Below are 21,944 nucleotides of genomic sequence, written 5' to 3'. Positions count from 1 at the left end.
ACTCACCTCAGCCTCCCAAAGTGCTGGGATTACAGGCTGAGCCACTGAGCCCAGCCAAAACTTTCAATTGGATAGTTACATTTTACTCAGCCCAATATTTAGCAGACTGTTCAAATAGAGAAATTAGAGATATCACCCCTTAAAAAAGCTATTTGAGGCTGGGCTCGGTGGCTCAGCCTGTAATCCCAGCACTTCAGGAGGCCAAGGCGAATGGATTGCCTGAGTCTGCATGTTCACGATCAGCCTGGGCAACTTGGCGAGACCTCGTCTCTACAATAAAAAAAAAAATTAGCCAGGCGTGGTAACATGCACCTATAGTTCCAGCTACATGGAAGGCTGAAGTGGAAGGATCGCCAGAACCCAGTAGGTCATTGCTAGGGTGGCCGTGAGTATGCCACTGCACTCTAGCCTGAGCAACAGAGTGAGACTCCAACTCAAAAAAAAAAAAAAACTATTTGATTCTTTAGCTATCCTCAAATTTTCTCTTTTTGTTAAGCAGGTATTCCTACATTTGTGTGGTTAATATTACATGGAATTAAAGAGTATGTGAAAATAGTTCTTGTGGCTGTTAGATTGGGCCACTCTAACATTGTTAGGAAGAGTAAATGTTGTGTTCGTTCGCAGGAGTTAAAAAATACGGTGTTCAAATAGTTTGATAATTTTTCTTGACACTATTCAGTAATCCATTGCCTGAAAGATGATAAAATACAGGATTTTATTTAATCTTTTTTCTGTTTTCTAGAATAGTGCAACTTTATTATCTGTTAATTCAGAATTTGTGATAAGAACAATGGAATTCATTTTCATAGAAATAATATGCTAATTACATGTTTAAAAGACTCTGGCAAATACTACTTTTCAGGATATTAGCGCTTATAGAATTTGAAACTGTTGAAAACACATTTCCTCTAAAAATCAAACTGTTGCCTGGGCTTCATGGCTCAGCCTGTAATCCCAGCACTTTGGGAGGCCTAGGCAGGTGAATTGCCTGAGCCTGTGGGTTCAAGACCAACCTGGGCTACTTGGTGACCTCATCTCTACAATGAAAATCAAAAATTAACCGGGTATGGTAACTCGTGCCTGAAGTACCGGCTACTTGGAAGACTCAGGCGGAAGGATCGCTGGGGCCCAGCAGGTCGACGCTGGGGTGGCCATGAGTGTGCTGTGAACTCCAGCCTGGGCGATGGAAGGAGACTCCAACTCAAAAAAATAAAAAATATAAAAAATATAAATCAGACTCTTGTTTTTTCTCTAATTCATTTGAAAATGAGTTTTTGTTACAGTGGATGAAATTGTTTTCCTGGAAACAATCAGACTTTTCAGGTAAAGCCAAAAGATGAAGTTGTAAGCAGAGGAGCATGATGGTGAGATATGTTGGTCCAGGAGTCACTGTGTAGGGTGTGGAGTAGAGGGCCACCTTCTGAACTCAGGGTAACAACCTTAGGAAAGAGGCAAGGTAGAAAGGAGAAGAAGTTGCAAAAAGATTGGTGGCATCCAGAACAGATGCAGGAGATTAAAAGGGATGGCAGAACTGGAGGGACAAAAGGTTGTAGGCTGGTGGTGTGCTGTTACATTAAATTTTCAGAAGTGGAGTCATTGAAGTAGGTTAGTCCAAAAACTGTGAGGGCATAGCCTTTGCCAAGTCACCCAGATGGACATCAAGGACTGGGTGGGAGAAGGGAGGCCCCCTGAGCCAACCTCCAGCTTCTCAGTGAACTGGAATGTTAACCTTAGAGTCCATAGAAGACTGTGGTCTTATTGGATAACACAAGGAAAAGAGGATTTTCCTACAGGTGGAGGTGTGAGAGATCAAGGAGCCTTCACTCAGAAGCTTTGTGGGAAGCTGGGTTCATGAGAGAGAAATCAGTATTCAGTTAAGCCAAAGTAGAGAACTTTTTGGGCAAAGAGCCGAAAGATATACAGGTGTATATTTCCAGTGGGATTTGGAGATTTGCAGGTCACCCAGAGGAAAGGTTGTTGGAGGGAGAATGAGAAAGGCAAGGAGGAAATAAAAATATAGGGATGGGTTAATCAGCAAGGAGAGGTGGCCCCGGACACTTGCCTTTTTTGCAGCTCCTAGGAATGTGAAATGGTGATCCAGGCAGGGAAGTCACTTATTCCAAGACTTGCAATTAGGCTTTGGTGAATGTGGTTTCAACGTCACACCTTTGGGTGTGAGGTGAGCTTCTTAGTGATATACTTCATCGATCCTTATCACCACCAGCTATGCCAGAATATGCTCGAAGTTTCCAGTCCAAATTTGTTGAGACATCATTTAGGTGTCTCTGAACAAGTCTCCCCTAAGGGAGGTAATAAATAATTATCCCTCTGTCCTTCAGCTGAAGTGCAAGAAGCTCAATCTCCAGGTTGAAAATTATGCTTTTTTTCCCCCTAGCCTCCACAGTGCCTGAAAATCCACCCAATAAATCCCTCTTACTAGACTCTTCTTCCAGAGAATCAAGCATATGGACACCACTGTGATCTCACTGCTCATTTATTTTATGAATAAATTTGCATAGTTCTAAACTGGCTAGAAATAAAAATTATTATTAGATGCAAAGTGAATGCCTTACATTAAAAAATTCTCTAAAACATTTGCTAAATCAATATTTTATCCTCTTAATTAAAATATACTGAGAGCTTTTCCTTAATATATGTAAGTATGCAGTGGGAAATAAGTTAAGGAGGTTCAGAATTATTTAACTAGTGGGTCCAAAGAGCTGTGGTTGCCTTTAAGTCCCCCAACCAAGGAGTAGCTTCTCAGAGGGTGAGAAAGGGACCCCTCAGGAGAATGACAGAGATTGTGGAAACTGCTATACCTTTGGTCCCCACCAGAGCTCAGACACCTTGTTAAAAGATGCAGAGAAAATGCTTTCCTGGGGCAGGCTGTTCAAAGAATTCCATGGGGTACTTCCAACTCATAAATGAAGAAAGAGTTGAGATTTTTTCCCTGTGGAAAAGGCTGCTCTTTTTCCATAATTTATTAATGACCATCTATTAATTTTTTTTCTCTAGGAAACCTGTTAAGGATCATTGTAAACAAAATTTAATCTTTCTATAGTTTATTTTGCAGTTTCCAGAAGGATTTTGTATGCATGTTCTTCTTTGATTTGTTTAATCTCCTTTGGTTTATGTTTCATAAAATTATAATTGATTTTCACATGTCCTCACCTAGCAAAATTAAAAAAAAAGTGGTGACCTCGTTAATCCCCAAAATCCAGGAGAAATTTTGCAAGTTCATGAATCTCTAAGAATCTGGAGTCTGCTATGGATATGGTGGGATGGGGCCCAACAGGGAGATGACCCCAGTGGATATCAAAAACCATTCAGTAAACATAAGGATTTATGATCTCATGTTAGAGAAATGCTTTCACAGGGCTTCTCAGCACATTTTTTTTGGGGGGGGGGTCTAGTATGCATCGGGAATCTCTGAGGGGAAATTTACAAAAGAGTATATAGCATTTTTAAACATATTTTGAGCATTGAAGCATTGGATTTACTTTGGGTGATCATTCATTAGCCAATTATTAATTGGAAAGAGGCAGGTAGAAAAGACTGTGGTAAAAATCTTAAAATGCACAGCTCTTCTGACTTTAAAGTTTCACATTTTCTAAAAAGTAACGGTGCTCTTCCACCAAAATTCAGCATCATTAGGCATGTTAGATGCCTGTGACACAGTTGAGTTCAGGAAGTAGTATAATCAATTACATTGCCATGTTTAATTTGTTTTAGTTTATCATGTTTTTCTGCCTTGTTAGTGTAATAACTCCACACATTTTAAAAGCTTCAGGAAGTCAGTAGTAAGTAGCCTGCATTATACTTTATAAATTTTAAATGTTTCTAGGCCTGATATCAAGGACAAATAGCATTGGTTTTGATATAAATTATTTCCAAAACTGTGGCATAAATAGTATTTCAAGTTTTGCAATAAAATGACCAGTTTCCAAATTATTTTATGCTATAAATTGTTTATATTTGTAATGTTTTTATGCTTTTTAATTGTAAATTTAACATTTATTTATTTAGCATTTATATACATTTCTGTTGTTGGAGACTTTTTGTCCTCAAGAATTTTAGCATCTATTGTTCTTAAGCACTTTTCTTTGGACAGTTTTTTGACAAACATTTTATCTTCAGAACAGTCCTGTAGGAACTGTTATCTCCATTTTACAGATGAGAAGACTGAGACTCAAAGTAGTTAAATGATTTGCCAGTCTGAGAAAGTGTTGAACTAGATTTGAACCCAAATCTTCTGTCTTGCCTTTTTATCCATGACTGTATTAGCTCTTACAGCCATAAATAATCCCTAAAAATATCTTCTAATTAGAGAGGGTTCTTAGTTTTTCACTGTGGGTAACATTGCTGGGGGGGAAATAGCAATCATATTTTAACTAGCTTCTTAAGGCCATGTGGTACAGTGGAAACCACACAAGGCTTTGCCTCCTGAGTCCTTGGTGTGAGCCTGCATAGTATATGATCCTGAACAAGTCATTGTACATCCTTGGACCTCCTTTTTCAGCCTGAAAAGGAAAGGGAATGGGCAGGGGCCAAATTAAACCTCCAGCTTAGATGCTTTCGAAGCTATAGAAATTTCTAAAGCAACTTGGATGTAAGGCAGTGGGTGAAAGCTGCATTGCCTTTAGGCCAACACCTGCCTAGTTGCTTTTCTCTGCATGTCTGACTGGAGTGGTATGTTCAACTTTGGGGCACTGGGTTGGGTCTCCTGATATATAATCTCAAAGATCACTCTACAAACCTGTGACTTAGCCTTTACAAGATGGACACAGCATTCAGTTCCCTGTCATGATGGAAGCTCCTCTGATCTTGTGTAATTGTGGAGATTGGCCCCATATTTGTATCCATGTATACTTTACAGCGTCATGCCACGTGTGGTCTCCCAGGGTTCCTTGACACAGGCCTGCTTTGCATATGAGATAGTTGAGGCTAGGAGATGTTAAGTGATTTGCTCAAGCCAAGCAGTAGAGCCAGGATTCCAAACCTGTGCACTTTGTCTGTGCTGCTCTGCCTCCTGAGATTTGGCAACTCCCCCCCCCCAAGTAATGCTTGTCATTATTCTCACTTCTGCTTTATGTTTTGTTCTTTCTCATCTGTGACGAACATGAGGGTTGTGACGTTTTGTTTTTGTTTTAAGATAGATAATTTTCTCCTCAGCTACTAACCTGAAAGAGGCATTGCCCAACTTCCTTTACCTCCAGCTTTCAAAACTGGTACAAATGTGGAATCCCTGCATGTTGAAAAGAAGGTTGTCATCACCTGACGAGGGAAGGAAAATTTACCCTGTACATTTCTTTCTCTTGGGATGGAAGCTATGAGAGATGCTTGCCATTCCCTATAATTAGATATAACTATTTATGAATGCTTTTATTTTTATACATCTATTTATAAGGTACATAAATGCTGAAACTGTTTTTGGTGGTCATGCTTTCAGCTTTATGATTATGATACTCATCCTTCTTTTTACTCTAATAGTGCCTGTTAATTTCTGTGTGTGTGCGCCTTGTGATACTTCTTTTATGTTATCTTTTTGGGTAAAAATGAACTATATGTATGGTGCTGTTTAGTGAGTTCTTCCACATTATATCCTCACTGCTTGTCCCATGGGTATCTGGGGTCCCATTCATTGTACTGGCAGTTTACACTAGAGAAACATAACGGTCATGGAAGACAAATAGACAGCCTGCTGTATTTTACAGAACAGTGGACATGATGTTTGTGGACCTGGATTCTAGCTGTGGCTTTGCTGTTAACAAGCCTATTGATCTTTGGGAGGACACTTAAGCTTTCTGGATCTCAGTTTTCCCATTAGATTAAATCAGTGTTAAGTCTGGCTACACACCAGAATTATCTGAATTCTTTTAAAAATGACATCATTTCAGGTTGTTTCAGGTACTAACCTACATCTGCTGGATGAGAATCTTTTGAGGGAAGACCAGGAAGTGTGTCCTTAAATGACCTTGATAATTCTTACATACCCAGTCTGCCACTTGTTTATGTATTGGCATTTAGGAAACTCAAGATTAGATGATCTCTAAAATATCTTCTGTCTCTGAAGTTTTTTGTTTTGTTTTCTTTTGTTTTTGTGTCAGAGTCTTACTCTGTTACCCAGGCTGGGGTGCAGTGGCACGATCACAGCTCCACACCTTGACCTCTTGGACTCAGGTGATCCTCCACCTCACCCTGCCCCCTCCCCCAGTAGCTACCACCATGCCCACCATGCCCAGTTCATTTTTTGATTGCTTTGTAGGTATGAAGTCTTGCTGTATTGCCCAGGCTGGTGTCAAACTCCTGGGCTCAAACAATCTTCCTACCTCAGCTTTCCAAAGTGCTGGCATGAGCCACTATGCCTGGCTCTCAAGTTCTTAATAGAGTCACTTATAAATATGCCTTTATATGTTGAATGTTGCCGCATATTTAATATTAACTTACTATTTTGATGTAAATAATACTTATTTTGGAATTGATAATAATGTATCTTATATTTGTAGATATAATTGAGGGGTTTTTGTTTGTTTTCACAGTTCCTTGTTTTGCCTCAAAAAATGGCATTTATTAAAAAATAAATAAAATGACAAGATTCCATCCCTTGACTCCCTTCCCGCCCTAGCCCCTTTCCTCCTCAGTGCCCCTAGACTGAATCCTGTCTGGGGGTGCATAGCAGGACAGCCCCTCCCAGGTGAGGTCAGCAGCACTGATAGACATTGCCTGAAGGGAAGTGTTGTAGAAGGTCTTGATGTCCTGCAGAATCTTTGTTTTTAAGCTGTCATATGCTTAACAATTTGTAAACATGTTTATTTAAATATGTGAATGCCTCCTGTGCCAGATGTATGTTAGGTCCTAACAGGACCTCCATAGGTCGTTGGTCTCAAAGACCTGGAGATGAGCAACATGTCCTTTCCTCAAGCAGCTCATGGCCTGAATTAATGTTTCTGGGAGAAGTAAAAAGCTTTTAACACTTTCACTGTGTTAATTTACACACAGAGAGATGCACACACTACACATACAAGCACATACATGTATACATGAACAGACACAAAGACACACACATGTCCACATATGCACGTGCACATGCCATCCAAATTCATAAACTGACTCCAGACATCTTCATGCCTGCCAAAGTTATTTTGCCATATTTACATTTGCTACAGTCGCATAAGTTTTTTTATTATTTCCTATATCTCTACTTTGAATAAATATTTGTCTTTAATCCAGAGTGATTAAAGAAAAATATTGACTTCTTTTTTACTAACCTGTTTTTGGGTCCACATGGGTTTCTTTTATGTGTTTACTTTAGAGTTGTGGGGTACAGGTGAGGAGTTTCTGTATAAGTTAATTGCATGCAGGAGAGATTTGGGCTTCTAATGAACCGTAACTTTCCCTGGTAGTAGACATGGTACCCAATAACAGATTGTGTGCCCATGGGTTTCTTTTCTTTTTTTTTTTTAATTTTGTATTTTAAAGAGGTGGGGTACAATTCAGGGTTAGGTATATAAATGCTCATTATGCAGGTATCCTTGTTGATGATGTGTGCCCTCCCCCACCGCAGTTTCCCACTACTACTAACCCCACCTCCCACCCCCTACAGTTCCCCACTACTGCCAATCCCTTTCTTATAGTATTATAATAATTGTTCTAGTATTATGACAATCGTTCTACTTATGAGTGAGAACATGTGGTACTCAGTTCTTTGTTTCTATGATAGATCACTCATTATAGACTCTAAGTCCATCCAAGTTGCTGTGAAGTTCAGAGTTTTGTCCTTATGGCTGCATAATATTCCATCGTGTATTTGTACCACATTTTTTTTATCCAGTACTCTTTCAATGGGCAGCAGGGTTCCATGTTTTTACTATTGTGAACAATGCTGCAAGAAACATGCATGTGCAAGTATCTTTTTCATAGAGTGATTTGAGTTCTTCCCAGTATAGTCCCAGTAGGGATATTTCTGAGTCGTATGAGAGGTCAATTTTTAGATATTTTAGGAATCGCCAAACTGTTTTTCACAGAGGCTGTACTAGTTTGCACTCCCACCAACAGCGTGGAAGTGTTCCCTTTTCCCCACATCCTCTCCAGCATCTGTTGTTTTTTTTTGACTCATGGTCTATAAGTTCTTAATTTTCTTCTGAGTTTTTGAAATAAATTCCTGAAATAAACTTTTAAGACCAAATTTGTTTTCCATTCAAATTATTTCAATTTGATCTCATCACAGCTTTTTAGGTGACATGGGGGCCTGTGACAACCAGCTACAGTTTAGCACACGCATACTATATACTATTTTATACATTTAAATAGTTGTATTTATAAAGATTGTTTCTAAGCTCCAAAAGGAGATCTTAGAGTCTTCCTCTTTTCATTCTTATTTCTCTGAAGTTTATCTTTGATAATAATTCCAAACAAAAGCAAAGCTTTTTCAAGTAGACTTCAAATCCCATAACATAATGGCCTATAGGATAGATTAGAAAAGAGGGAGAAAGTTTCTCAGTCTAACTCTATGTCACATTGAGACCTTTTACTACCAGGTAGCTGTCTGTCATTTGAAATTCTAATGATAAGCATTACAGTTTGAACAAGGCAATGTCAGCAAAAAGTGCAATGCCCAAAGAATCTTTCAAAATAACAACTTCAAAAACTTGGCAATTTTTGATGGCATGCTTTCCGGCAGCTGTTTCTAATGAGCCATAATAACTTCACTGATGTACAGCTTTTTTATTGCTTTATAAAATGACTATGAGTGTGATGTTTTGCTTTTGGTTGGGATTATTATCAATCATGATGGACTGCAGAAAAATTAGAAGATAGGGCAAATCTAAGGTCTCATTTGGTTTTCAACAGCTATCTTGTAAATTTCTTTTTATTTAAATTTGCCATAGCACAAAATATAATATGTAACAAATTAATTATAGAATTATAGAAGTAGCAACTGGTTGTCTTGAAAATGCTAAAGAGGAAAGAAAGAGTACAGGCCAGGTTAATAAAATACAAAACTTAGGAAAACCAAGAACTGTGGAGAGAAGTAATATTAAGAAAACAAGAGTAATTGAGAAAGATAGAAGTAGCCCACAGATTTGAATAATCTTGGAAAAATGAGGAAAATCCCATTAGGAAAATTCATCTCTGAAAAATAATATTTTTAAACAGTTCCTGCAAATATCTTTTTGGATGAAAACTAGTGCTGTTATGAAGTTGAGGAAAGAAAAGACAGCAACAGATTACAAAGCAAAGACTAATAATGAGCTCTTATTTACCAAGCAGAGATTTCACAGATAACAAGATGTTTCAAACTGGTTTTAATTTCTGAAAGTGATATCAGAGACTATCTAACACAGAGAATGAGAAACCAGGCGGAAACAGGAGGAAGCAGGCAAGAAAGATTTTCGTAGGTAAAAAATAATCTTTGAAAGGTCAGCAGGCATACTTTGAAAAATAAGAACTACTTTTGGTGGGGAGGAGGACATAATTTTTAAAACAGCGTGCTTGTAATCTTCTGTAGTCTAAACATTCAGGAAACATCACAAAATGTATTTGCAAATTCCACAGAGTCTGAGAGAAAGAAAGTCCTTGCAGACTAATTTTAAGTTTTCAGCACCTAAAGTTAGTAAAATACACAAACTTATATCAATACCTTTGACAACTCGGAAGAAATGACAGTTTTCTAGGAAGATATAAATTATCCATATTTATTCAAGAGTAAATAGAATAGACTTATAGTTACTAAAGAAATTAATTGATAGTTAGAACACATAAAAATTATTCCATAGGCAATTTTAAAGAGAAATCTTGTCAAACTTTTAATTAAAAAAAAAAAAAGACAACCCCTATTTTACATGAATTTCTTCACATAATAGCATAGAAAAGTTCCTCAGTTCCTCATAGGATACAAATAATATAACCTTAATGCTAGTACTACATGAGAGTAATATAAAAAAAATTATAGCCCTGTCTTTTTTAACACAAATTCAAAAAAATACACAAATCATTAGCAAATTGAATTTGACCATTTATTTAATTTTTAAAAGTACATCCACATCATAAATGTTCTCAGTTATCTCTAAAGTAGTCCTTTATGTGTTGAATACACTGTAATCAAAATATCCAAAGATTTTTTTTTTCGAAATTGATAAGCAGGTCCTAAAATTTTTTAAGAAGTAAAACACTAAGATCACCAATTTTCCAAGAAGACTTAGGGGGATAGAATTATCAGATATCAAGACTTAATATGTGGGAGTAACAAGTGGTACAACTTTGGAAAACTGTTTTACAGTTACTTCAAAAGTTAAAACATATACCTATTTTATGCCCCAGCAATTTCACTCTTAGTTGTTTACTCAAGAGATGAGAAAGCAGGTCCACAAAAAGGTGTGCACAAGAATGTTCTTTACAACTATAGCCTTAGTACCTCGAAACTGGAAAGAGCCTCAATGTCTGTCAACAGGAGAATATACATCAGGATTGTCTCTTGGTCACGAGTTGGATGCTGTATTGCTAGTCCACATTCCAGGCAGGAAGATGTAGGAGGCAGAGGACTTTTTCCTAATAAGGCTTTGCTTTTTTATTTGGAAGGGATGCCTTCCCAGACTTGATGTTCGTCTCATTGAGCAGATCTGTGTTTCATGATCCCCAGCCAGCAATGTATTTTAGTTGGACACACTAAACAAAGTTTTAGTTGTGTGTGAAAGGATGAAGAAGGAACAGTGAAGTGCAAGAAAGTGTCAGCTGTTTGTAAGACTTCATTTTCTGTAATAAGCAGATCTGAAACACATGACAAAATACGATTTATTCAATCTAGGCAGTGGGAAGTTGGATATTTATATTTTTCTTTTGTTCTTTTCACATATTTTATATTTTAAAAAGAAAAATAGCACAAAGTAATGAATTATAGTACTCAGAGTGAGAGAGAGACTCTGGTCATTGAAAACCTGATAACAGAAGACAAGTGCCCTAAGTTTGTCAAGAACATCACATGTACAAGTTAGGAAGCAGACAGGAGGAAGGTGGGAGTCCACAGCTAGGAAAATAGGATGGGTAAGATGACCTTGAAAATGGAAATAGTCAGAAATCATGAGTGTGAAAATCAGAAAGAGGTGAAGATGACCTCCTTACGCCAGCACTGCGACATCTGACTCTTGACCATCATTGTCTTTATAATAAAAGCAGTCATGGGAAATCCATCAACAATAGCACATTTTTCATGAGTCACTATTGTAGTTGCTGCGAGGAATTTATTCATAGTCAATGTAATGCCTTGCCTGATTTCCAATATTGAAAACAATACCTATATACTGTAATACTAAATTATAATCTTGTACAGTCTTCTTTCAGTCATCACCTTTGATTGCTTTCAAATTATTATAGATGTGACAGAATAAACTATTATTTTCGAGAGATGATAGACTCATTTTTTGATATACCTGCCTGGAATCATGGAAATGAAACTTAAATGTTTTCCTGTTTCTAATTTGGAGCCTTGGATTTTAACCAAATGAAGTGGGAAGTAACATAATATATGGTATTTATTTACTTTCCCTCTCCTGGCTGTTTGCCTATGAATACTGAATTTTTCCTAGAAAATACTTCTGCGGGCAGACAGATTGTACCTATTTAGAAAAATGTAATCCTGCTGAGGAGATGGTTCCTTCTTAGTTAGCATTTCTTGGTATTTTCATTTTTAGTTTTCAGACCCAGTGCTTCTGTCTAGACGGCCGGCTCTGCCCTTCCTCCTGTATTATTCATGCAGTGGGCCTTGAGCACCCACTGAGGGTCAGAGCTATTTCTTTTTGAAACATTTTACCAGAGATGTTGTGATTGACACTATTTTTCTTAACTTTTTTATTTTGGCAATAGAAGCTGAACAGCTATTTTATATGCTTGCTTATAAATTTTCTCAAAGATTACTGGCATCAGCATTTCTCAGATATCTTTCTTACTGTATTTGTTTTTATCTTCTATATGATTTGTGTCTATTAAAATTTAAATGTCCTTTAAAATAAAATGAAGCATTTATTTCTAGTTGAATTGTAAAGAATAAAACTTTATAGGCAGCTTCTCAATTAATGTAGGAATACTAAAATCATACTGTTTATTGTTCATCAATACTAGAAATGGCAGGTGTAGAACTTTGGTTTGGTTTTATTGAATGTTTGCCTTCATATAATTAGGGGGAAAAGCCCTGTAGCTGGATTCATCCAAAGCCAAGTACTCTTTGGGATTTGTAGAAGAACACATAGACCACTGGGGATTAAGAACCATGGTTGACTGCTCCCTTACTTCCCTTCCCTGGCAGCATGAATTTAAAACCTGTGAAAGCAAAATGCCCATCAGGGGTTTGGAGTTGAGAGTGACATCAGTGTGAAGAAACCAGTGTTCACCTCAATGGTAGCACTTACCACTGAAAGACACATACTTCTCGGCTGGGGGCGGGTGACTCACACCTTTAATCCAGCATTTTGAGAATCTGAGGCAGGAGGATTGCTTGAGCCCAGGAGTTCGAGACCAGCTTGGGCAACATAGCAAGACCTTGTCTCTTTAAAAAAAAGAAATTATAAATATAAGTTAAATTTTTAAAATAATAATATATATTCTTTAAAAGACATACGCTTTTTACCACAGAGCTAGACTGTTGTGAGACAGCGATATCTGTTATGTGAATTTCTATGTCAGTAATGTATAGTTTCACAAAACTACATATGATAAGACTTTGGCAAAAGGCCTGAAGAGGCAGGCCACAGGCCCCCAAAAATCTCAGTCCTTCAGGCCTCGATTTTCTTCCTCTTTGAAAAACAGCAACAAGTTCTAGACAAAAATGACATCTGGCTTGCACTCAGTTCACGCGATTTATCCAGTTTCAATCTCACCTAAAAGCAGGTGGGGATCTTGAACCCCATCATGCCCCAGTTCTGAAACATGATGTTGGTACCAGCCAGAAACAGTCATTGTCCTTCACTGTGGGCTCCTAACTTCTGAGGCTGCAAAAGTGTTGTGTTCTCTCTTGTCATTCTCCAGACATGAAGGGGGAAAAATAATAAAAATCCTTCAGAAGAGCAAGAAAAATGCATAAAGAAACAAAATGTACAATCCTGGATTGAAGAATAAGAAAATGAATCTTGTGACAGATGAATACCTATGGTCATTTTTCACTTGTCAGCCTCCTAGGAGTCACCAAATTTGAGGGTTCATGCAGTCAATACTTCACACACACACACATTTATAGCACTATGCTGAATGGTTTGAATTGGATTTGGGAGGAAAAGAAGACAGGTTGCAACCTGGAGCGCATTTGGTTTATCATCTATACCCAATGCCTTGTACATGATGAGGGACCCAGTACGTATTTGTGCAGTAACAGATGGATTTATTAAGTGGATGATTTTGGAATCATCCACTTTTTCATTCTGGACAAAGTTTTTTCATTCTGGACAAAGATCTGAAGGTTGGAATGAGCAGGTCATGGAGGGGCCAAACACTGCCAGAGAGAAACTGTATGAGGAAGCCCTCTAAGGTAGCAGTAGGGTTAGTTAATATAGGACCTTCTTTGCCAGACTTTGGAATTTATGTTCGGTTTTATAAATGCTACAGGAGCCACTGTCTGACTGTAAAAAAAAAAATAATGCAGAGTAAAGAGAGTAATGGCTGAATCCTGGCTAGAAAGGTCAGTCGGGCAATGGTTTGAAGGGAAGAGGTTACTGAACGCAGGAGAAGCAGTAAGCACCTTGTGGAGTATTTCAAACACACTAGTTTTCTCCCTCAACCCCTCAACCCCTACATTTGAGTGTGTTTAAGATGGCTTTTCTTTCCAAATGTGTGCATTAGATTCTGCTTCGTGAAGGCTGCAAGAAGATTCTCGTAGCTGACTCTTTGTCCTTACTGAAGAAAATGCACCGAACTCAAATGAAAGGTGTTCTAGTCGATGGTGAGTAAGATTGAAGTAATCACATGGAACCCATGCCCTGCTTTTAGAAATGGCAGGGCAGATAGAAACAGGGCATAATCGGAAGTGTGTGTGTTTTCTTACAGAGGAGAATATCTGTGAATCATGCCTTTCCCCTATTCTTCCATCAGGTAAGATGGTTGGGAGGGACAGAAAATTTCTCAAATATTTTGATGATGGGTGAAATCAAAATTTTGAGGTTAACTAACTGCTGTTGATAAAATAATATAACTTTCAGAATAATTCGGTTTAGTGAAGATTTTTGGTCCACATCCCTTTCAGCTGGATGCTGGTGCTGCCATTCTTCAGCGGTGAGGTTCCAAGCTGTAGGGTAAGTCATCGTCACCTGGCAGGCTAGTTAGAGCCCAGATTGCCGGGCCAGCTCCCAGAGTCTCTGGCCCCAAAGTTCCAGGGCAGGGCCTGGGAATGTGCATTTCTAACAAGTTGCCAGGTTATGTTGATGCTGCTGGTTCAGGGACCATTCTTTGAGAATCAGTGTTCTAGGTGAAACAAAGCAAAAACTAACCATCAGCATATTTAAATCCCAAGATAGAAGAACTGTGTGTCTGTCTGGAGAAAAAAAATTTAGGTTGTGTTTTATTTTCTTTAATTTTTTTCTCTGCTGTATGGCTCTAGATGCCCAAGTCATCTCACATTTCAGTGGTAACATGATACCCAGCATCCAATGGGAACTGTGGCTCTTTAAAAGCTATTAGCATTTGTTTATTTCTAGTTTGGGGTATATATATTTATCTTCATCTGTAATGAAAAGCACTTTACTTAAGGCTCATTGTGACATGAGAAGAGGAAATTTTCATAATTTGAAAGTAGAAATTAACAAAGCATAAGTGTCAGTATAGAGGGGTCCTACAAGACCTAGTTGACCTCACATTTGCTTAGCATTAAGGGATTATTTAATAGAGCAGAAGCATGAGAAGTCATTCCACTTAGTTTATTTTTTAGAGGAGATATGTTTGGAGTTTTAAATTCTTATGTTCAAAACAGCAGTGGGCTCAGGAAAAGAAATGAGCTTGCATTGTGTTTTAGGCAGAGTTTCAACAGAAAAGAGACCACGTGCACTTCCACTGTACAGTTAGATTAAATTCCCAATTTAATCTGCTAAGGACACCAGATTTTACTAGAAGTAAGCTGGCCACACAGAGCAAGAGCAGATGAGGGGACAAGACCAAGTAGAAATGTAGTAAAAGGCAAGGTCACAGCCTGGGATTTTAACCCAGCTGTGCCTCTAAAGTCAGTAAGTAGCCTGGGCAAAGGTGACAGGTGAACTGGGAAAGCATTTTCATAAGCCACAAATAACTACAATATGTGGTGTGTAATGATTATCGGGGAAGGAGGAATACACAGGCACATACACATACTGATTCTAGTTTTTAGATTTTATTTTTTGAGTTGGAGTTTCACTCCACCGCCCAGGCTGGAGTGCAGTGGCACACTCACGGCCACCCCAGTGTCAACCTGCTGGGCTCCAGTGATCCTTTCGCCTCAGCCTTCCAAGTAGTCAGAACTACAGGCACGTGCTACTACGCCTGGCTAATTTTTGATATATTGTAGAGACCAAGTTGCCCAGGCTGGTCTCAAACCCGTGGAATGTTCAGGCATTCCACTCGCCTCAGCATCCCAAAGTGCTGGGATTACAGACCGAAGAGTAATTCTAGTTCTTAAAATAAAGGTTGCTGCAGTTGTCCTCCATTTATTGTCTGGGTAACTGACACCAAGCAAGTAACCTGTGAATCACATAGTGACACAATAAAAACCCACTTTGTATTTGATCACACCACCCCTCAGGAATGTTTTTGTAGATACATCATCCTCCAAAGGCATCCTGTTGTTGAAAAATTAAACGACAGCAGGACTTTCTGTCACGATTGGTTTTAAAAAATCCTAGTCTGCTTGTTTCATTGAGTTCGTCTCCTGTCTTCTGCCCTTCTTCCAGATGCAGCTAAGCCCTTCAGTGTGGTGGTCTTCCATTGCCGGCACATGTTCCACAAAGAGTGCCTGCCCATGCCCAGCATGGTGAGTTGGCAGCTTGGCATCTATCAACTAGAAAGGAACGAATGCTCAAAACTATGACCAGTCATCCTTTAAGCTTATTTTATTTTTTAAAAATCATTTCAAAGTACTTTATTTTAAAATAATGTAGTTTTATATCACACACAAAAAACTAATTTATCTACTTTTCAAATATAAAAATGTTTAGTGTGCTATCATAGACATTCTAAAAGTATACCCATTTGAGTAAATTTATTCAGGTCATATTGATGACTCTTGAGGCAGGTAGTAGCAATAGTATATATTGTGTGCCTCTCTCAGCCTCACGTGTACCATGATGCTGTTATCCTTTTGTGTCAAGTCATGTTCCCTTGGGTCACATTAGACTTCTTTGAGTCACAGAATAACAGCTGGTCCAGACTGAATCCTATGAGAACAAGAAATCATCTCCAGAAGAAGGAGTAGCGTCTCATCACTTCCTCTACAACCCCCAACTAATGCTGTCATAATATTTCTGAATATGAGATAGAAGAGGAAGAACATTTTTTAAAATCTTTTTTTTTAACTTTATTTTTAGAACTCTGCTGCACAGTTCTGCAACATCTGCAGTGCTAAGAATCGTGGACCAGGAAGTGCAATTTTGGAGATGAAAAAATAGCTCGTTTCTGCTTGTCAGTCCTTCTTCGTTGTACTTTTTGAGACTGTTTTTGCAACAACAGAAGCATTTGTTGATACCCATGCTGTTAAGAGATTTGTTCATATTTGTTCATATTTGCTCAAAACCAGTTTCTTGATCTATTTCTTTCTTCTACTAGCGGTTTCTCTTTGCACTTGAAAAGGAGTTGGGGCCCTCTCCATGCCTTGAAATATTTGGGTCTATAGTCAATATTTTGTCATCTACTTGCTTGACTCATTCTTCATATAGTAATGAAAACATAAGTCTAGGCGTTAGAAGTGAATTTTTTAGACCTCATAAAACCATTCAACTATAAAGTGGACTTTTGAGAATTGTTCCAGCTGCCCGAGAACATGGCCAACTATGGTTGTCCAGCAAGCTTCTCCCCATGACTTCCACCTTGTTTCCATATGCTCTGCTGGCAACCATTCCTGCGTTCTACGTTTGACTTATTTTAATATTTTGTCAGCTGTGGTTGTCTTCATAATAGGCCCTTAATAAAACATTGTACAAATTGTCACTCATTCAGTGGCATCCGGGCATAACAGGCTCATGTCCTGCACCTGTATGTTTACTAATCACATGTTCTGTGTTTCCTGATGACTAGCAGAGTGTCTGGTCCTGGCAGGCACTCAGCATTTATTGACTGAATAACAATAACTCTTTTCATTGTGAAAGACTCACTTTTACTGGCTTGAACAGCCACAATCAAGAATTCTAATACCCTTGTAAGGAAGAGAGTTTTAGCACCTTAGAGTTTGAAGGATTGTGGTGAGGATTTGCTAGTAAGGAGGAAAGCGAGTGATCCTGTTGAAGTCTAAGAAGGAGTCTCAGAAGAAGTGGAACTACCTCATGCTGAAGGATGGGCATCATGATGTTTCCTTTTGCCTCCTCTGGAGTCTCTTTTGCCCTCCTATAAACAAAACATGTCATAGAGGAGAAAATTCAAACTTGTGACTGTTTTACAGGTTTTGACTTCATCTGTCTTGGGATATAGGGCCATCCTCTAATGAGAGTAAAGTGTGCAAAATTATCCTCATTGTTCCTGCTTCTTCAGTCCCATAGTTGGGAATAAGTGCAGCTTTCTGCTGCTGTCTTTTTGAGAGGACAGGATGTTAACAGGTGCTGAGAGCATGCCAACGACCAAATTTGTTCCATGAGCAACATCTCATTTAATTGTCACAGCATCCCAGGAAGAAGCTCTCATAGCCCTCGGTTTTGAGATGAGGGAACCAATATAGAGTTGTGGTTGAGGGTGCAGAAGTGACTGCCTAACTTTAGAGCAGGGCTCCTGATCCCTTTAAGAAATCATAGGGCCAAGTACACAGGAAATGCATCTCTTCACATTGGAGTTAATAATATTCTCCAGTAGACAACAGATTTTTTTTGTTATAAATATTTAAAACATGAAGTTTTGTTTCTTGTTAGCGAATGTACCCCTCAGCCTTCTCAATATTTCCTTATTCTAAGACTGGTGTTATATTTGCTGCACTTCTAGTTTTCAGTTTGGGGTTTTGTTTCTACCAGAGAATCCCTTTCCTCATAAAAAATTAAAAAATAAAAAACCTTACAAGTAAGCTAAATTGTTTATTTTCAACATTGCCAATTGAATGTGAAGATTCAGCTTATTAAATGTATTTCGATCTCTTCTTATTGTTTGAGCAAGCTAATTTCCAGAAAAGTTCAGTTACAAAACCGGCAATAGGATTTACTAATTCCAGTTCCTTTGTTTGCTTCAGGGAAAAATTGTACTAATTACTAAGTACCATTTGGACATACAGAAAATTCTAGGTACAGAAAAGGTGACTGAGCATTCTTCAATTTTAAATAACTTATTTAAGAAGAAGAAACTAATAAAATATATTCATTCATCATTTAAGAAATAACTCTAGCATATTGGAAAATTCCTGAACAACATAGATTTTATTATTAATAAAAAAACACTAGCTCTCCCTTTTTAGAATGACTTTTCTTTTGAATAGATAATATTAGATAACTTTATTAAAGGACATCCAATCCTTTTTATTAATCTATAAGGATTTAAATATGACAAAATTAATCAAAATGTTAGCCAGTTGACTATTTTTTTCATGTGTGACTAGCCCAATTTAGAATATCGGTAAAAAGCCAACCTACTCCACTCATATTAGAGAACATATTTGCAAACTTCATCCTCTACTTAAATAAAGCTATTCTGTGAGTGTGAAACAGCCAAGTTCAAAATATTTTTGCGATAGCATTTTTGTTTTGCATTTGTTTGTAGCCAAAAACATTCAATACCAGTTTAAGTCTGTTCATCCTTGAGAATTTTTGAGAAGTTCTTAATTTATCTTTAGTTTACTTGGTTGTTATTGTGCTTAACTATATACAGTTGACCCTTGAAAAACACAGGTTTGAATGGCATGAGTCCACTTAATATGTGGATTTTCTTCCACCTCTGCCACCCAAGACAGCAAGATCAACCCCTCATCTTTCTCTTCCTCCTCAGTGCTAATTAACCGTTTATTGAATTGATAAGGCTTCCTATCAACAGTAAGCTATTAGTAGTTAAGTTTTTGGGGAATCAAAAGTGATACAAGAATTGTTGACTTTGGGAGAGGGGATCAGTACACCTAAACCCTGTGTTGTTCAAGGGTCAACCGTATTTTAATATAAAAACAAACATTTACTGAGTAATTACTGTGTCGGGCACTATGATAAGCAATTTGCATACAGTGTCTCATTTAAGTATCATGCAACCTTGTGAGACAGGTATTCTCACCACCATTATCATTTTACCAGTGAGGAAACTGAAGCACGTAAAGTTTAAGTCACTTGCCTAAGGTCAGGTAGCTGGGAAGTGGGCCGCACAGCTGGGATTTAAGCCCGGGCAGTCTACCTTCAGAGTGCCTCCTTTTAATCCTAGCATATTTGATTCTTTTTTTTTTTTTGAGTACTTATTTCATCTGTTTTGGTCGGTGTGTAGAAAGCAAAGTCCACTCTTTGAGTATAAAGGAATTTGTAATAAAGTATTGAATGGCTTATAGACTCATTGATGGGGCTGAAGAAACAATAAGGGATACTTCCAGGAACAACTCACAAAGCCATCCCACAGAGCTGAGCTGCCTAGGGACCTGCTGTCCCACCACCACCAGAGAGCAGAGCCACACACAGCAGTGTGGGTTGATGCTTTTAAGTAAGCACTGTGTAAACAAAAATATACCATTTCCTAATTTCCCTTAAGGCTCTCAGTAACATTAAGGCACATTATGTGTATACTAGGTGTGTGGGAGACATTTCTATGTGCTAAATATTATGTATTCGCACAAGACCCAGGCTATTAAAACTTGACCGATTTTGACAGTAAACCGTAACTTTCACTTCCCATTCCTGGATAGCTAAACGCCGATTTATAAAATCTGCAAAGAAATGCCTTCCCTTTTCTCATTCAGTGCAGGTTTTTATTTTTTCTTTTTTCAAGAAAGCAAGATTTACTAAGAGGACAGAAAAGCTCCCACAGTGGGAGGGGACCCAAAGGGGCTGCCCTCAGTGCAGGTTTTGAGACGACTGGGATCCTATGTGATATTAGTAGTAAAGATAAGACAGGTGAGAGGATAGATAACCCAGCCTGCAGGAGTGGATCTTCCAGAGTTCATCACTCACTGTGCCTTTCTTTCCATCCACCCATGGTGGTTCTGAAATGCACACTTAGTGGTGCCATTTTCCTGCTCCAGTCCCTCAGGAATCTTTGTGCCCTATGTGTGAAAGAGCTTGGAGACCTTGGCTTGGCCTAAGCAATCCATTGCATTTAACTTTGCAACCTTCTTTTTTTCACTCTCTGAACTCTAGCCATTCTGAAGTTACTTGTCCTGCTGCTGTCCTTCATCCTCTGATATTCTGCTCACTCGTGACTCCCAGCTCACCCTGACCTTCTCAGACTGGGTGGGAGCCTCTCACTCATCCTCATAGAGCACCCAGAGGTCCATCTGCCTTGGACACACCGTATCACGGTTGTCCGTTGTAGCAAGGATACTCTTAGTCCACAAAATTAGGTTTACAAATGAATAAAGATTTTGGGTTTTCTCTTGAGTTTGCATTCCACTTAGTAGCATAAGTTTAACTTAGTTCATAGTAAGTTTGGATAAATCAAGCTTTTCTTGATTAGTTTGAATACCCCATTCTCTCCTGAATTGCTTCTAAAGTTTGGGGATTGTGGTAGGGATGGTTTCCTTGTACTCCAGTATCAACGAGAAGGACGTATGTTGTCCTTAGTGGACCTCTGTCCCTGCTGGCATTGGGTGTGATGCCATCATCCCCACCAGCCTCTTAGCATCTCCACCTGCTGCCTGCATCTCTGACATGTCTGCAGTTCCAGCTGGCTCTGGTCATCAGTCCTTGCACCAACACTGCTGCTTCTGACCAAGCCCTTGCCACTCATCTGTATGAGTTGGGAAAACTTGTGGATGAACTGCCTCACAGCTCTGGGGCTGTGGGAAATTCAGACTTTGCCAATCAAGTTGATCTTCGTTGCTTGCTTTTCCTACCCAAGAATAAAGGGTTGGGTGTTGGGGAAGGGAGGTGGGGTTTGGAGAGGGTGAACATTTGGTTTGCAAGGCTTGCCACCTTTCAGAGGAAATGGAAAGTTATATATCTGCTGTTTTCAAAACTTCAAAGCTATCTAATGTGTCTGCTGTTTTCAAAGCTATCTAATGCGTCTATCGCATCCCCACCTGAGATCTCAGTACATGGGTCCAGGGCAAGGTGCCCCTTCCTTCTCAGCTCTCTTCCTCAGCCTCGTCTTCTTCCTCTACTACAATCCATTTGAAGACTTCTTTCTTTTGGATAGTAGAACTCACTTTTTGATTATCATGTATTGTCTTCAGTGTAAACTTTGGTTTTTGGTACTCAAAAGGCTGAGGCTACTGCAAGCTGTTGACTATAAATTTTTAAGAATCTATTTTGGAATTCAAAGATTTCCTTTTCCTTTTCTGCAGTATAATCCCTGCCCTTGTGACTGTCTTACTAAGAAAAGGGAACAATAGCAGAAAGCTCAAGGGGAAGAACAACCTGCCTTGGTTACTGCTTCAAATGCCTACCTGCCAATTCCCTTTGTGTGTCTCTCTCATACTCTGGACTGTGAGCCCAGTAAAGGCAATGAATGGATTTTATTCATCTTTGTATCTGTGGTCCATGGTAGTGTGACACAGAAGAGGCACTTGAAAATGTTTATTAAATGAATGAAAATAAGCTCAGTCTTTGTCCCTGGATGGATGGATAGATTGATTGATAGATTGATATTGATTTAAATAGGTGTACTTAAAAAAAATTCTTTAAAAT

At 38.5% G+C, this 21,944-nt stretch overlaps 1 protein-coding gene across 1 annotated transcript in view; it reads left to right on the top strand.

The window, feature by feature from the left end:
* Nucleotides 1-19,648, top strand: part of VPS41 (VPS41, HOPS complex subunit) — a gene marked incomplete at its 5' end in the record, with an annotated part of 99,850 nt that extends 80,202 nt beyond the window's left edge. Inside the window, 4 exons of the mRNA XM_008064145.2 lie at nucleotides 13,825-13,924; nucleotides 14,029-14,073; nucleotides 15,897-15,976; nucleotides 16,530-19,648. Coding sequence (XP_008062336.1) covers nucleotides 13,825-13,924; nucleotides 14,029-14,073; nucleotides 15,897-15,976; nucleotides 16,530-16,610 — 306 coding nt within the window. The remainder of the gene's footprint in view (nucleotides 1-13,824; nucleotides 13,925-14,028; nucleotides 14,074-15,896; nucleotides 15,977-16,529) is intronic.
* Between the last annotated feature and the right edge of the window lie 2,296 nt (nucleotides 19,649-21,944).

The sequence above is a fragment of the Carlito syrichta genome, unplaced genomic scaffold (genome assembly GCF_000164805.1).
Source record: "Carlito syrichta isolate Samal-C Ts95f unplaced genomic scaffold, Tarsius_syrichta-2.0.1 Scaffold307206, whole genome shotgun sequence".
Classification (NCBI taxonomy): Eukaryota; Metazoa; Chordata; class Mammalia; order Primates; family Tarsiidae; genus Carlito; species Carlito syrichta.
The sequence above is the reverse complement of the archived record's forward strand: the minus strand, read 5'-3'. Positions and strand labels throughout refer to the sequence as shown.